This window comes from Ovis aries, chromosome 17 (assembly GCF_016772045.2).
Source record: "Ovis aries strain OAR_USU_Benz2616 breed Rambouillet chromosome 17, ARS-UI_Ramb_v3.0, whole genome shotgun sequence".
NCBI lineage: Eukaryota > Metazoa > Chordata > Mammalia > Artiodactyla > Bovidae > Ovis > Ovis aries.
In genome coordinates, this window is record NC_056070.1 from 64487794 (window position 1) to 64504889 (window position 17096).

Consider the following 17096-nt stretch of genomic DNA (forward strand, 5'->3'; position numbering starts at 1 on the left):
TGGTGGTCCTGACCTGGGGACAACTTTGCCCCCCCAGGGGACATCTGGCAATGTCTGGTGATAAGCTGGTTGTCAGGACTTGGGGGAGCATTGCTGGCATCTAGTAGGTGGTCAGGGACCCCGACAAACATCCCGCAGTGCACAGGCCAGTCCCCCGAGGCAAAGAAGGGCCTGGTCCAAATGTCAGTGGTCCTGAGGTGGAGAAATTCTGCTCTTCCCACTTGGCAGTGAGGGCCCGTTGGAGTTCCCCTTCTCAAAAGTGTTTGGAAACCTGAACTGTGCGGCCAGGAGCTTGATTGCTGAGTCTCCTCTTGGTGGCTGGAAGCCTGTAGCCATAATTGCTCAGGCTTTTGCCCCCCGGGGTCCCACAGAGCCAGTGCCCCATGCCTAAGCCTGGCAAAATAAGGATGCTGTTGCTGAACCTGGCAGGGGGGCAGCCTTGGAACTGCTTTTCCGAGGAAAGGAGCAGAAAGGAATAGGCCTAGGGCAGGAGACAGGAGCACCAAAGGGGCGAAGATGCAGTCCCTTTCCCAGGCATATGAACCCTGCAAGGGGTGAAGCATGGTCCCCTCCTGTCTCAGCACTGCTTCCGGGCTGCCCCCTCCTTCGGGGCAGTCCTTCCGGGAGACTGATTGTTCTTCCTTGTGTCTGGCCTCCAGACCCCTCCGGCCTTCAGGGGATTTCCCCCAGAGCTTCAGTGGCCGGCTCAGCAAATCACTGGCTATAAATGAATCTGTAGGTCGGTAGGGTGCCTTAATCCCGCCAGCAGCCGAAGCCTCTGGAAGCCAACCCTGCCTGTTTGAACCCCCATCTCACCCACTGACAGACATGTTGGCTGGATGAGGGCAGGAAAGCTGTCACCTCTCACTGTCCCTTGGCTCCGGCCCCAAGAGCCTGCTGGTTCTTTCTTCCTTGCACTCACCTGCCCCAGGTCCTTTGCACCTGCCGCTTCTCTGCCTACTGCCCTCTCGCCAGAGGTCCGCGGGACCAGCATCTTCTCACCCTTGTGTCTCAGCGTGAATGCCGCCTCTTCAGAGGGGCCTGCTCTGCAGCCCTGCCCCGCTTTGGCTTTAGGACAACCCCCTGCTCCCCTTCAGGGTGGTGGTGGTGGTGCTCGCGCTGCCGTGTCCGACTCTCCGTGACCCCGTGGACTGTAGCCCACCAGGCTCCTCTGTCCATGGGACTCTCCAGGCAAGAATCCCGGTGTGGGGAGCCATGGCCTCCTCCAGGGGATCTTCCCCACCCAGGGACTGAATTGCATCTCTCACGTCTCTGGCATTGGCAGGCGGGGGCAGAGGTCTTTACCATTAGTGCCACCTGGGAAGCCAGGTGACCGTGTGGATGTACGGATTTTTGCTGTGCAAGGGGGGGGGGGGGCCTCTGCCCCTCACATCACTCTGTCTATGACTGCACAGTGCCTGGCAGTCCGCAGGGGTTCAGAAGACATTGACTGCATTGACAAATGGGTAAGGGAGTTTGGCAAGGGGGTGAAGATACAGGGACAGCAGTGGGCCTGGCAAACATCTAAGCACCAGAGGCAGAAATCAAAAGAGCCTTAGGTTTAAGGCTTAGGGCCAGGCCTGGCTTTCAATCCCTGCTCTGCTGCTTCTTTCTGGATGTCGGGCAAGGCTAACCTCTGGGAGCCTCAGCTTCCATACCTGTGAAAGGGGGAGAAAAGTCCTTGCTATTCCACAGCTGTGACATGGCTGGCACACTTCAGGTGAACAACGAGGGCCCACGTTCGAGAGACAGTCCCTGGCTATGGGAGCAGGCGTGGACCCTCTGAGGGGCACCGGGGGGCCTCCACATCCCCCCATGCCTGGAAGTCCAGCCCCTCTGTGGTTTGGGGAGCAAGCCCCCGCCCTGCTGAGCGCGCCGTCTTTTGGCCTAAAATTAGCTCACAAATTCCATGGCTGCCTGGTCAGTGCTTCCAACTGACAATTCAAACCAGATGTTTCCAGCTGTTGGAGCCCTTCCCCCCTGGCCAGCGCCTGCATGTGCCCCGGGGAGGTCGGACTCTACCCGGGGGAGATGGATCGGAGCCCGCACTCGGGGGCCCTGGCAGGAGCGGGAGCCAGCCTGGGCCTGTGGGCTCACCCCTCTAAGGATGGGGGCACCCTCGCCAGCTGACCTGCCAGCGAGTGGGGCTGGGGTGGGTAACCACTCTGCCTTTTTCCATTCAGGAGCCTTGTGGAGCGCCTGCTGTATGCCAAGCCTCTGTATTTGCTGCTGTCCAGATACTGTGAGAAAGAGTCCGAGGCGCCGCTTGCGTTGCTGTTGTTATTATTAGCATATGCATTTAGTGCCAGGTACTGGTAACCCTCCTGCCAATGCAGGAAACTTAAGAGACGCAGGTTCGATCCCTGAGTTGGGAAGATCCCTTGGAGGAGGGCAGGGCAACTCACTCCAGTATTCTTGCCCGGAGAATCCCATGGGCTGAGGAGCCTGGCAGGCTACAGTCCATAGGGTTGCACAGAGTTGGACACGACCGAAGTGACTTAGCACGCACATATGCACCAAGCTTATACGGGCTTCCCTGCTGGGCTCAGTGGTAAGGATTCCTTCCACCTGACAAGGCAGGAGAGCCAGGCTCAGTCCTACAGTTGGGAAGATGTCCCGGGGAAGGAAATGGCAACCTGCTCCGGCATTCCTGCCTGGAAAATCCAATGGACAGACGAGCCTGGTGGGCTCTAGTCCAGGGAGCCACAGAGGAACTGGACATGACTTAGCGACTAAACAACAGCAAGGCTTGTTACGTTCTCACAATAACCCAGGAAAGTGTCACTAGTGCTCCCATTTTACAGATGAGGGAACTAAGGTCCAGAGAGGTGGAGGAACTAGCCCAAGGGCTCTCGGCTCAGAAGCAGCAGAACCCAGAGGCCCTGAAGGGTAGGTGCTCTCAGCTCACCCTGGCTGAGTTTCCCTCCTTGCTGTTACCCCCACGGGACCCTTTCCCTCCTAGTGGATGGATCTGGGGGTTGTGGAAGACCCTCTCTGTGAGGCTGTCCCTGGGCTCGGGTGCAGAAGATGGCTCACAGCAGCTGCCAGGAGAGGAGGTTCATTAGGAGACCCGGGAGCCAAGTGTCGGGTTCCAGCTGAGTCAGAAGCCGGAGGCTGGCGGAGGGGCTGTGGGGATCTGCGTGGGCTTCACGGGGGCCTTACATGGAGCCGCTTCCCCAGCCCCAGAGGCGGGACCCAGAGCCCTTTCTGAGGGTCCTCGAGAGGAAGGGTAAGTCTGTACATGCATGAGTGTGTGCACGTGCGTGTGTGTGTGTGTGTGTGTGTGTGGCACCGTGCATAAAGAGGAGAGGGGCTTGATGCAGGGAGGAGAGGGCTTCACGCATGTGGGGGGACCGTGGTTGGCCTTCACTCGTGGTAAGAGCCAAAGCCCCCTGCAAATGCCCGCAGAGACCTGGCAAGATCTGGCGCCAGTGCCCCCTGACCTCACCTCCTCCCACCCTCCCGCTCACTCACTCGGCTCCAGCTTCACCGGACACTTTTCTTCTCCACGCCTTGAAAACGCCAGGCAGGGACTCGCCTAGTGGTCCAGCCTCTGAGCCTCCGCACTCTCAGTGCAGAGGGCCCGGGTTCCATCCCTGGTCAGGGAGCTAGATCCCACATGCTCCAATTAAAACTCCTGCTTGCTAAGATCCTGGGTGCCTCAACCAAGACCCAGTGCAAGCCTCTCACTGACTGGAGATAAATTAAAAAAACAAAGCCCAGCACCCCCTACCTCAGGACCTTTGCGCTTGTTCGTGCCTCTGTCTGGACCACTCTATCTCTGATCATCTCCCTGACTCACTCTGCCACGTCCTTCGGGTCTTTGTTTGAACATCACTGTTTCCCTGCTTTGTCTTCCTCAGTACCCCTTATCACCGTCTGCCATTCTGTATGTAGTTACTTAATTACTAAACTACCCTCTTTTTTGGCTGTGCTGGGCAGCATGTGGGATCTTAGCTTCCTGACCAGGAATGGAACCTCTACCCTGCTGCCCCCGAAATGGAAGTGCAAGGGTCTTAACCGCTGGACCACCAGTGAAGTCCCAGTGTTATCTTCTCAGGTATTTATTCGGCTGTTCTTAGTTGTGGCACTCGGGTTCTTCGTTGCGATCTTTCACTGAGGTGCGGAGACTCTTGCGGGCGTGTGGGATCATAGCTCCCTATCAGGGATCGGACCTGCAGCCCCTGAGTTGCAACGTGGAGTCTCAGCCGCGGGACCACCAGTGAAGAAGTCCTGCTCCCACCAGAAGGCAAGCTCCCCCGGGACAGAGACTTTTCATCCGTGTTGCTCTCTGCTGCAGTCCCGGTGGTGAAAAGTGTCCGACACATTGCATGTGCTCAGTAAGGACTGAGACAGAACAAGAAGGGAGAAATGGAAGGGAAGGATAGGGAAGAGGAAAGGAAGGAGGAAGGGGAGAAGAGGAAAGAAGAGAGAGGGAGGGAAGACGGGACAGACGGTCTTAGTGTAAAGGGAGGGGTCGCAGAGCAGGAGACACACAGGATGATGAGCTGTTTGGGTGACTTCAGGGCCCCGAAGTCCAGCTCTGAGCCTTCCCCACTCTGCCCCTCTGCTCAAAGACGGGCAGCACCCACCTCCCCCGCCCCTGCCCCCTGATTTCCAACAGTGCTGTATAGACGATTCAGGAGCACCATCTCAATTCCTCTTCATGATGGGGGGTGGGGCGGGGCAGCGGGGGGCTCCTGCAGAACGGCCTGCCGGAGGGCACCTCACCGAGGGCACCCCATTGGCAGCTGGCAGAGCGGGAGAGCCAGGCCAGGTCTGCAGCCAGGGGTGTGCGTCTACACCCCTACCCTCTGATGCGTGGGCTCCCACATGGGCTGCACGGAGCCGCTGCTTGCGCCGGGCTTGGGGAATGTAAATGTTCACAAGGCTGTGTGCAGCTGGCCAGGTCACCATGGACATAGGAAGCCAGAGATCCTACTGGCTCTGGTGCCCCCACCCCATCAAAAAAAAAAAAATGAGAGGGAGGCAGGGCTCTTAATTTTTAAAGACAACTTTGAGTCATAACCTACGTAAAGCATAACCATCTGAAGTGTGAGGCTTGATTTTCCCATACACACGCGCCCACATAACCGCCACCCAGACATTGTCCGGCTCCAGCCCGAGAAGTTTCTCCGTGTCTCTTTCCAGTCAATACCGCCCCCAAGGGTAACTGCCTTCTTCTTTTTTTTTTTAATAAATGTATATCTTTCTTTATTCAGCTGCACCAGGTCTTAGTTGTGGTATGTGGGATCCAGTTCCCTGACCAGGGATCGAACTCCGGCCCCCGGCATTGTGAGTGTGAAGCCTGAGCCGCTGGAGCACCAGGGAAGTTCTGGGTAACTGCCCTTCTGACTTCTGTCTCCATAGCCTGGTTTAGCCTTTGTTCTAGAACTTGTAAATGGAATCACCCAGTCCGTGTTCTGTGGAGTCCATTTCTTTTGCTCGGTGTGTCTATGAGATTCGTCCAACTGCCTGCCTCCCATCTATCTCATCCTCCCACTGGGGAGGAGTGTCACACGGACCACAGTCCGTGCATCCATTGTCCTGCTGATGGCTATCTGGGTAGTTGCCAGTTTGGTGTGTTTTGGCTCTTACGGATAAAGCGACGTTCTTGTCTGCATGTGAACGTGTGTCGTCGTTTCTCTTGGGGAAATACCCAGAGAAGAGCTTGCCGGGCCATTGAGAAGCGTATGTTTAACTTGATAAAACCCGCCAGACTGTTTCCAAAGTGGCTACGGTATTTCTCTCCCTACCGCGGTGGTGGGTTGTTTGCTGGAGTGGGAAATTCACTTAGAATCACACAGCAAAAAGAGTTCAGAGGAAACTCGGCTGACTCCTCCTGGTGTGGGAAGGGAAACTGAGGCTTGGCTCACAGCAGAGCGTGTGGGAGGGGCAGAGCTGGGAGTGAGGAAGGCAGGTCTCTCGGTTTCTGAGCTTGAATGACTCCTGGGCGAGAACCAATTCAGCAGCCCCTCTGGTTTCCCTGTAAGACACTTGGTGCCAAGCCCTTTTCCACCGCAGGGCCTTTGCACTTGGCTTTCTTGGCCCTGGAAGCTGTTCCTCCTGCCCCTTGAGTGCCTGGTTCCTCTTATCTGCACATGTCAGTGCCGATACCTCTTCCAGGAAGACAGCCCTGACCACAGTCACTAGAATAGATGACCAGACACCTGCCCCCGCCCCTTTCCAAGCTACTTCCTGTCTCCTTGGCCTTTTGATCTCCTTGATGGCATTTTGCAGTGTTAGGGTGTCTTCTTGAATTGCCAGTTGACTTGCTTCTCAACCAATTCCCCTGAGAGGAGCTCCTTGAGGCAGAGCAATATTATGTCAGTGAATCCCTTCCCTGGGCCTCAGTTTCCCCATCTGTAACACAGGCAGGTTGGACGAGAGCCATTCAGCCAGTGGAGGGCACTTACTGAGCACATACTGTGTTCCAGGCACTGGTGCCAGGGATATGGTGACAGAAAAGGCCCTTATTCTGGACCTGAGAAACTGACAGTCTAGAGACACATAGAAACAAGTCCTTACAGGGCACCAGGGGTGCAGGAACATAGAAGGAGCTGCTCATCTCCCTCCCTAGAGGCTGGGGTTCAGGGAGGGCTTCCTGGAGGTGGTGATAACAGAGATGCAAGATAGGCAGGCGGGTCAGGCCAGGGGGCACACGGAGGACAGTGCTTCAGGCGGAGGGAAGTCACTCCAGCATCTGTCTCATTCACAGTCCTCTCCAGGCCGCGGGCAGCTCCTGGCTCACGGAGACACTCGGTAAAGAGCTATGGAATGAGTGAACGTCTCTAGTTTACAGATGGGGAAGCTGAGGCATGGGGAGGTTTCACAGTGCGCCTGAGCCCTGGCCACTCCACCTCCTTGGAGTCCCCCACCAGGGGCCACTCCACGGGTGTTCACCCACAGGCCAGGCCTGTGCTGTGATGGGGCCGCAGCCCAGGTCTCTCCAGCCACATGAAAATCTTGCGATATTTTTGCCCAGAAGGCAGGCCCCAGTGGCTTCGGGGGCTGTGTAATTAGAAGTGGCTCTGAGCCCACCAGAGGCTGGAGCTGGGGGCTGCGGTGGGCCAAGCAGCTTGCCCAGGCTCAACCGGGGAGCACTCTGGCAGGGACTCAAGCCTGGGTGAGGTTTTCCCTCCTCTTCCCTGCCTCCTCAGTCCTGGTTGGTCAGTGGGGCAGGGGTGGGGGTGGTCACAGCTGCTAATTGCAGGCTAGGCACAGGGTGGGGGCTCTGAACTGCTTCAAGGCTGGGCAGAGGACTCTTTGCTCTGTTTCTGAAATTGTGGGTTGCAAGCGAGTGGCCTGGCCCCCTCCAAGCCACAGGCCTGCCCACCCTCCACCCTTGGAGCCATGCGTGGCGCTGTGGGCCTTGGGATTAGCCGGGCCAGGCCCTATCGTGGGTCCTGGAGCTGGAGAATGTGGACCGTGAGTCCCTCAGGATGGATGAGGAGTGGCTAGATCCTAGGAACGTGAGCGTGGAGGGCAGAGTGGTCACTGACATGGTCACAAGCATTTATTGAGCACCTACTGTGTTCCAGGGACCACCCTAGATGCTGGAGTTACGGCCACTCACAAAACAGGTAGAGTTCCTGGTCGCCCCGCAGGCCTCGTTCATGGACTTCTGCTTGATGATCAGAAACTGCTCTGAAGGCGCTGGCTTCCTGTCTGTCCCAGGGCCTTTGCACATGCTATCCGCTTGCATTCTTGCCTTCCTAAACACCTCCACCAGTAGCTCTACTTTCACCTCTTCATGGAGGCCCCCATAAGCCCCAGGACCAGACTAAAGCCCCCCAGATTAGCCTCTCACAGCCTCGGAAATGCCCCATTCCAACTCTTAGCACAGTTTGCAGTTAGATATTCATTTCTTTGTTGACTTGCTTATTGCAAGTCTCCTCTCTCTGAGCCTGTGTCTGCTCATTACTGTCTTCCAGGGCCTGACAGTGGCTGGGTGTAAACTCGATGCTCAAGAAAGATTTGTGGACTGAATACAATTTAGAATGTCACAGCGTTGGAGCTTCAGAGCTGGCAGGCTTGCAGCGGGCATCGAGCAAAACCCCACATTTAGCTGCAGCCCAGAGAGGGACAGAGATTTGCCCAGCCACTCACAGCTGATGAGTGAGCTGGGGCTGGAACTCAGGGATCTTTTTTCCTCCCATTGGTGACTGAGGTTTTTGTTATTCTGTCCTTAGATTGTGTCGGGATATTTGGCTTAAGGGGTGTGTGTGTGTGTGTGTGAGAGAGAGAGAGAGAGAGAGAGAGAGAGACAGAGAGATGGTCTGATAGCTGTCTAACAGGGTCACTGGCCTGGTAATTTTCCTGGCTTTATTTTCTAAACAGCTGGCTCCTCTTTGGGGAGGCGAGTTGGGGCTGCTGGGGCCATCAAAGGGAATAGCTACAATCTAGGGCCCTGGTTCCTAAAGGGTAGGCATAATCTGTTGATTCTTGTACTCTCCATGCTCCAAACCTTCCCTGGCTCCCTGTTGCCCCTGATGAATGCTGTTCTGAGCCTTTAGCCCCGCTCTTCCCTCGCCCTCCTCATTCGCTCCTCCCTTTTATCTACTTCGTTCTCCAGCACCGTTTCGTCACAGCCCCCTGTCCGTGTGTGGCATTCTCAGCCACCTGCCTTCATCCACGCTGGGCTTTCCTCCTGGAATGACCTTCCTGGGTCTCGGCTCATTCACAGTCACAACCTCTAGGACAAGTCCCCTGCCTCTTTCAGTGGACCTCTCTCTGTCCTGGGGTTCCCTGAGCTCTTGGCTTCTCTCCTGCCGTGGACCCACTTATTTTTTTTTTTTTTAAGCGATTAATGTATGTGTGCTTCTGCTTGGAAGTCCGTGAGCTTCCTGAAGGCTGGGCTGTGTCTGATTCACCTCTGAAACCTGCTTAGCACCGGGTCTGGTGCACACAGGTGTTCATTAAGCACTTGATGGATGAATGAATGAATGAGCGCAGGAATAAATGAATGCAAGGACTGCTGACTCACTGGAGTCCTCAGATCAGCCAGAGAGCCTAGTTCCAGTGCCCACAACTGACTTATCTCAGTTCCCTGGCGGAGCCTCTTGAATGCACCTTGCCTCACTTTCTCAGTCTGTGAAATGGGGCCATGAAAACCTGTGTTCTGGCCGCTTCACTTTGGGGTATCGCGAGGCCGTGGATCTCAGGATGTTAAGAGGGAACCCACAGAGCTTCCCACCCACCCCTGTAAATGGGGAAACGGAGGTCTGCGGAGGAAAAGGCTCTGACTTCGGGTGTCTGAATTCCCTCCCTGCCTCAGGCCTGACCCTCCACGAATCCTTTAAGCCCAGCTCCCACTCTGCTCCCTGAGCTTTGGAAAACCTGAGTCACAGCTGGAACCAAGCACAGGGAATTTTCCTCCTCACTTCCAGGGGCCTCGGAGCCTCCCTGACCTTGTCCTCTCGGGCTGGGAGGCAGGATCCCTGCTTGCTGGCCCAGGGGTGCTCGGCACGATGGCCCTGCTGTGTGTGTCTGTCGGCCTCAGTCTGCCCTGGGGACCCGCGGTCAGGGAGGAAATGCCACATCTGGTGTCCTGGGCTGTGGAGGGGGCACCCGTGGAGGAGAGGGTGTCCGCGAGTGTGAGCGGGGAGGGGGACTGTGTGTGGCCGGGCTTGGCCCCGCCCCTCCCCTTGTCCCCACCCCAAACCCACTTAATGAAATCAAGCTGGACGGAGGGAGGGAGTGAGGGAGGGAGGGAGGGAAGGAGGAGGCGGGGAGGGCCAGGGAGGGCGGGTGGCAGCCCAGAGCCGCGGCCACCGGGCACCGCCAGGGACTCTGACTCGCTCTGCTCCACCTGGCGGGACACCCTGTGTGCAGAGGAACCGGTGAGTCCTGGGGCCCCCGCCTCTCTCGGGGAGCCCGGGCTGTCTTGGAGTTTACGGGGCCGGCGTGAGTGCTTTCGGGGGCTTCTCTAAGTATGTGTGAGCCTTGAGTGTGTGTCGGATGCTGTGTACGTGTGTGACCTGTGTTAACAGGACGGGTGGCCAGCTGTGTGTGCACCGGGACGATGTGTCCTGAGCGCAGCGCTGTGGCGTGTGTGTGCGGTTGGGGCCTTGCTGTAGGGGGTGTGCTGGAAAGTGGGCGCCGGGGTGGGTGTTCCCGGGGTCCGCAGGAGGGTGGTGTGTATGGGGTGGTCCCATCTGTGGGGATCCCCAGCGGGTCAGGGGGTACATCGTGCAAGTGCTGCGTGCATCCGTGCGTGTTCTCTGTGTGTCTGGGCTGCGGTCCGGGTAGCCATCCGGGGTGTCGGGACTCTGTGCATCTGTGTCTTTGGTGCCTGTGTTGTGTGTCTGTACTGTGTGTATGTGTGTGGGTTTCAAGACCTCAGGGAAAGACTCCCGTCCTTCCCCAGGCCTCCCCTCCAAGGGGCCCAGGGCCCTGTCCTTGGCTGCCCTGGAGCAGGGGCTTCAGAGCTTCAGCCAGAACCCCTCCCCCCAAGGCCACTAATTGAAGCCAGGTTTCTGTGGGCTCCCCTCCCCCTCTGGCCACCAGTCCCTGAATGGGGGAGGGGCTGCCCCTGGCCCCTCAGCCTCAGGTCTTGGCGGGGTACCTTAGCCTTAGGGATGGATTTGAAGTATCTGCCTATTCCTGACCTCAAGTGTGGGCATCACATTTGAAAACAATGAACTGTGAGTGAGATGGGCTCTGGAGAGGGGCCCTGTTCCCAGCTTGGAGTCCTGGATAATCACGTGGTACTACTAATTGACATCTCCACCGCTATTTCTTGTCCTAACAATAGTCCAGGAAGGTGACCTTCTCCCCATCGTACAGATATGGAAACTGAGGCTCAGAGAGGTGCCATGCCTGACCTCAGGACACACAGCTGGGAAATGACCTCCATTCGGGTGTTCAGAGCCGCCTCTCCAGTCCGGCTCCATTCTGACCAACTGTGTGACCCTGGGCAGGCCTTTCCCAGTGTCGGGCCTGGGTTTCCTCTTGGATGAAATGAGAGGGGTTGGCCTGACCCCACCTCCTCGTGGCCCATGAATTTCTGCGTCCTGGAAAAAAAAATGAGGAGCAGGGAGGAGCTGAGGGCAGCTGATGGGCAGGACAATCATGTCAGAGCAGCCCAGGTCAGCGCACCCATTCTACAGACTGGAAACTGAGGCCCAGAGAGGTCAGGGGGCTTGTCCAGCAGGGTCACACAGCCATCTCCTGTGAAGCCCCGCCGGCTCCCCGCACTCAGCCTACATGTTTCCCAGGGAGCCCCGGTGAGAGGGGTGAATAGACTCAGAGAGTCAGGGTCTCAGTCTTTAAGAGCCAGAAGTAGTTTGCGTGGCCTCTTTCCTTATCCTCTGCCCCAGCCCCCAAGGCTCTTGGGGAAAGGAACACTTTACTCTGTCTGACTCATTGCTGTGCGTGTGTGTATGTGTGAGTGTGTGCGTGTGTGTGTCTGGTCCCGGATTCCTCGTTGGCTACAGCTTGGGGAGATTTCACTCAATGAGGTATTAATACAGATTTGGTCTTTCCTGGACGATGAGGGGAAAGAGTGAGCATATTTACATGTCAGGCAAGGATAATCATCATTTGTCCACGGGCGGGGTGGGAGAGTGCCCGCTGGTCTTGGATCTCTGCTGGGGTAGAAATTCGGCTGCTTCTGAATTCCATCTCCTCCCGCCCCCGCCCCTACCCCCTCCAACGGAGCAGCAGCTCCCTACCAGGCGTTTTCTGAACTTGTGGTCTCATCTGATCCTAACAGCTCCAAGAGGCAGGCCCTGTGCTCACCTCCTTGCCCCGCCCCCAGTTTACAGATGGGGAAAGTGAGGCCCAGAGGAGCCGGGCAGCAGAGCCAGACTCGGAACCAGGATCCTAATCCCGGCCTAACTGGCCTTCTCAGTCCGGTGCCTGCAGAGCTTCAGGGCGGAACCTTGACGGCCGCCGCTGCAGGGAAGACCCTGGTCTTCAGGCCCCACCCGGCCAGCAGTTTACAGCGAGAAGTTTCAGCTGCCACTATGAGAGGTCATTCCAGGGCTTACTCGAGGCAGCAGGCAGGGAGGTGACTGGTGAGGGAGGGGCAAATCCACCAAAGATCAAGGCTGTCTGTAGGAACCTAGGCTAACAAGTACCAGGGGAAGGCTCCTGAAGTTCATGGAACTGCTCAAATCCTGGTCCCAGCTGACAAGTCAACCAGGGAGTGTGAGCCCATTCCTGGGTCAGCTGGGGGCACATCGGAGTGTGAGTGTGTGTGGGTGTGAGTGAGTGTATGTGTGGATTCTCAGAATCACAGAGAAGGAAGGTTCAAATCCCAGCTCTAACACTTAGCATCTGTGTGTCCTTGGGCAGGAGGTCACTGTCTGTCTCAGGACCTCCAATTCCTCATTTGAGAAATGAACACAATACTGGTGTTCTAGGTTTCTTTGGAATTGCACCCACAAAAGGGGCTCAGATGAGCAACTGTGGTAAACGTACATGGTGACCTACTCATTTAAAATGAATCTCTTGACTTCCCTGATGGTCCAGTGGTTAAGACTCTTGCTTCCAATGTGAGTTTGATCCTTGATCAGGGAAATAGGATCCCACATGCCATGGAGCCCCCCGCCCTGCCCCAACAATTTTTTTAAAAGAGCCTCTGGGTGAGTGTTGCCTTGTCTGATATCCTGGGAATTTCTTTTGTATTTTGCTATCTGAGCCAGTCTGTCTACATTCATGTCATATTGGGAGGCACCAGGTCACTTGGAACAAGCCAGTCAATGGCCCCATGTCATTCCTACATCACCTCCTGAATCCCCAAGTCACCACAAGTTGGTACCATCACCTGCTTTGCAGAGCGGGGCCTGAGACCTGGGCTCTCATGGGGACCTGCTGCAAGATGTTGGGCACCTGACTCCTTCAGCCCAGGAACTCGCTGTGTGGCCTGAGGCCTGCCCCTTGCCTTCTCTGGGCTTCTGTCTCTCCCAACTGCATCCCCGAGAGGGGGTGCCACAGTCAGGGGCGTGTGAGGCTTTCCCATCCTGGCACATGCAGCCTCATCCAGCATCAGGGTCCTGGGCCCTCTGCTGGGCCAGGCAGGGACTCTCAGGGGGCGGCCTGGGGGGGCATAGAAGGGGTCCCTGGGTTGTCTGAGAGGCCAGGCCAACTCACACCAGCTGGGAGAGTTAATGCTTTAGAAGCCAGGCTCCTCTGTAAAGCTGGGCCATAAGGAATTTATTAGTCATCCGGGCTGTCTGGGCCAGGGAGGGTCTGGGGGTTCATGTCGGGAGCAGCCTTCCCATGGGGGAGGGAGGTGCGGAGTTCATCTGGATCCCATTTGGTGGCGGCCACAGGACTCCAGCTCCAGCTTTGTTTCAGGCATAAGGGTTTCCCCGGGGGGCTTTGAGGTGGCGGTTAGCCGTGGGGCACATGCTCACTCAGGCCCCTGCTGAGCTCAGAATCTGGATGCATCAAAACTTATGAATCTTTTGGTGACAGGACAGCAGATAGGCCAGGGGCAGTGGGGAGGGCTTCCTGGAGGAGGGGGTCAGCTTGCTCAGTTACTCACTGAGCCCTCCCTCCGGTGCCTGCATCCAAACTCCAGCTCTTCCTTAGCAAGTTTTTTGAATCCCTCTGAGCCTCAATTTCCTCACCTGAAAAAATGGGGAGAATGTAGTACTACCGCCACTAGGCGGTTCCCAGGAGTCAAGAGAAATTTCATCTAAGAAAGATAAAATAGGGCCTGGCACATGGCAAGCGATGAAAGAGTAAGTTCTTCTTATTCGTTGAGCCAAGTCCATCAAGATGCATTTATTGGGTGCTTACTGTGGGGTCCAGGACCCAGATACAATGCAAAACCGTGAAGCTGCCAAGACGAGTAAGATTCAGCCTGTGCCCTCTATAAGCTCAGATTGCGGTGAGTCGTTGGGGGCGGGGGAGAACCGACGTGAACCCCGGGATGGGGTCCATTGCACAGTGGGGAGGCTCAGGCCCAGGGAGGGGAAGCGATTTGCTAGAAGAGGTTCTGTGACCCCTGCACCTCCTCAGGGTCCCCTGAGGCCCCGGGGTCCCACCCTGACGTCTCTCCTGCCTCCCTTCCCCACAGGTCCCCGGCAACATGGTTTCCGCAGCGGCGCGCAGCCTCGCTGTGTCTCTGCTGCTGCTGCTGCTGCTGCTGCGGGTCCTGCCCACGGCGTCCCACTCCATGTCCCTGCAGGCTGGCTTCCTGGAGGACACGGGGGGCAGCGGGGAGGCCGAGGGCTCGTCGGCCTCCTCCCCGAGCCTCCCGCCGCCCCAGACCCCGGCCCTCAGCCCCACATCGGTGGGGCCCGAGCCCACGCCCCTGGCGGGCCCTAAGCCCCCCACCAACTTCCTGGATGGCATCGTGGATTTCTTCCGCCAGTACGTGATGCTCATCGCCGTGGTGGGCTCCCTGGTCTTCCTGCTGATGTTCATCGTCTGTGCGGCTCTTATCACCCGCCAGAAGCACAAGGCGTCTGCCTACTACCCCTCGTCCTTCCCCAAGAAGAAGTACGTAGACCAGAGTGACCGCGCGGGGGGCCCCCGGGCCTTCAGCGAGGTCCCCGACCGGGCTCCCGACGGCCGGCCCGAGGAGACCCTGGATTCCTCCCAGCAGCTCCAGGCTCACATCCTCGCCGCCACCCAGAACCTCAAGTCTCCCTCCAGGGCCGCCCCAAGCAGTGGAGACCTAGCCAGGGCACTAGAGGTTAGGTCAGAGGAAGAGGAGAAAGGCCCCCAGGAGGCGGACCTGGAAGCCCAGGGACGTGCGCTTCCGGCGGAGAAACCCGAGGTGCCTCCTCTGCCAGAGGAGCCCTGCTCAGTGGAGATGGACGCAGCTGCAGGTGCGGCGGCAGCCACTGAAGGTCAAGGAGAGCCAGACATGGCTCCCTCACTCGCCCAGGAAGCCGGGGGCCCAGCTGGTCCCCCTGAAAACCCCTGTGCTTGCGGCAGTGTCCCCCCCAGCATCTAACTGACCCCTCTTGAACTGCGGGCCCTGACTGTTGGACCCCTAGCGGTCACCTCCTTGGGCATAGAAAGGCCCTTGGTCCCCACCGCGCTCTGACCACCCTGCTGCCTCCGCCACTCCCCGCTGCAGATCCCAGCGTGTCTGACCCTACCACAGTGGGCGGAGATGCTGGTCTGTGTCCCACCTCAGGAATCTCACCGACTTCCAGAACATCTTTCTCCGCAGCCCCAAGGGGCTCATCCGAAAGGCAGAGCTCCTCTGGGGGCTGGCGCTTGGAGGCGGGTGTCCCAGTCACAGACACGTCCGCTGAGAAACAGAAGTCTCAGGTCCCTTGTGACAGTCCCTTGCAACGCCGCTGCTTTCCATCAAGGCAGGAAAGAGAAACGGAATAACGACATTTTGGAAGAGGTTGAATGAATGGGGAGATGCACAGGGGCCTGCAGGTACCACAGAAGATCCATCAGGAGGTTTCTGTGAGGGCCCCTGCACGCAGCGCAAGCATTTCCCAAACTGGCTTCCCTGGAAGAAAGACTTTGAGGGCCCAATGAACCAGTCGACAAAACATTGCTTCTCTGCTCTGCGCACCGCCTCTCCCCCAACCCACCCGACTGAAGTCCTCCAAGGCTTTGACAAGTCCTGCAGTAAAGGCGCCCATGGAATCCGGTTTCCCTTAGCCTTTCCCAAACTGCTTTTGACCGTGGAGTACTTTTGTTTTTGTTTTACAGCTACAGAGTAAAATCCTGCAGAGAACACTCTGGAAGTTACTGCTCTAAATGTTCCACGGGGTGCCCCCTCTCCAGTTTCCAGATGGTCCAGGGTGAGGGTGGTAGGGTTTGGGGTCTCAGCCTCTCATCCTGCTACTTACTGCTGTGGGGATGGGGCAAATGAAGTTCACCTTTCTTGCCAGGGACTCCAAGCAACCTAGAAGCTGGCTGGGAGGTGCTGTGTGTGAGGGGACCCCATTCTAGGACGGGTCTGAAGGTATGGGGGAGGGTTTCCGACATCCAGGCTGGAAGCAGGGGTCAATGGCCCCCCACCCTTCACACACACACACACACACACACACACACACACACACACGCCTGGCAGCCTGTGCCCACAGCATTCTTTAGTCTTCAACAAGGGAGCCTGAGCTTCGTCCAGGATTTGGGGAGGCCCTGTGAGGGGGTTCTTGTTTCTATCCCTCCGTCCAGGCTCCCCCACCTCTGCACAGCTGTCCAGGTGCTGGAATATAATAAACCAGCACAATAAACCTTTATTCAGGCCTGAGCATCCTGGTTTTCTGGGGGTGGGGAGAAGGAGTCTGCTGGGAGGTTGGGGGGCATTTCCTCTGGGCTGTTCTGTGGGGGTGGGGCAACTTTCTGGGGGGTGTGACACATCGACCTGGCCTTGGGAGCTGGATGGGTGTGGGAAATGGAGGGAGGGGTGGATGCCCCATGGGAACAGGGTCCAGAGATTGTGCCCCAGAAGCCCTGGGCTCATGGCCACCGAGGCAGTGTCCATGCGCGCCTCTGCAGCTTACGCTGTCTGCAGGAGAACCACCCACCTCTCCGTTTCCCCCAGGAGAGAGGGGCCGTGGAGGGGCTTGGGGCCAAAGTTTTAGTTCCCCCTCTCCCTGCAGAATGGCTGAGGGCTGGTCTGGGTCTCACGGACAGCGCCACACTGGGCGCACCCTTGGCCTGCGGTGCTGGGGTGGAAGGCAGTCCCTGCCTTTTGTCTCCTCACCCACCAGGCTCCTCCTTGCCTTTGATGGCAATTCCTGTGACCACTGCTCCCCCAGCTGCCAGCTGGAATCCAGACATGGCTGGGCTGGGAGCATGTGCTGAATCCCTGGGGTGATGGGGGCAGGAGGCTATCCCCAACCCCACCCCCTGCAGCCCCTCTCCTCCTCTGACCCCACATCCATCTGGAGGGGGCCGGGGTTTGGGTTTGGGTTTCAAAACACACAATGGCCACTGTCTGACTCAGTGGGGAAGGACCCTCCCTATCTCAGCCCAGACAGGTGACCGCCCAAGGACGTAGGGAGAATTGAAATACGAATACGGAATACCAGGATGCTGTGTGGCTAGGACCAAGTCATTCCACCTCTCTGGGTGTGATGAGCTCTCTGCTTGTTCCTGAGCTCCTGCAGGGTCCGAGGCATAGGGGTGTGGCTAGGAAGTACACGAAGCTTCCCCAAGTC

General features: G+C 57.5%; 1 protein-coding gene across 2 annotated transcripts; it reads left to right on the forward strand.

The window, feature by feature from the left end:
* Positions 1 to 755: 755 nt before the first annotated feature.
* On the forward strand, positions 756 to 16183 carry TMEM119 (transmembrane protein 119). 2 transcript variants are annotated; one of them, XM_027956660.3, is made up of 2 exons: positions 756 to 5339; positions 14033 to 16183. In XM_027956660.3, exon 2 carries the CDS (start codon positions 14045 to 14047, stop codon positions 14915 to 14917), a length of 873 nt encoding a protein of 290 aa, XP_027812461.1. In that variant the 5' UTR covers positions 756 to 5339; positions 14033 to 14044; the 3' UTR covers positions 14918 to 16183. The 2 variants fall into 2 exon arrangements, with proteins under 2 accessions (XP_027812461.1, XP_027812460.1); XM_027956659.3 differs by lacking the exon at positions 756 to 5339 and adding an exon at positions 9761 to 9842.
* The last annotated feature ends 913 nt before the right edge of the window (positions 16184 to 17096 follow it).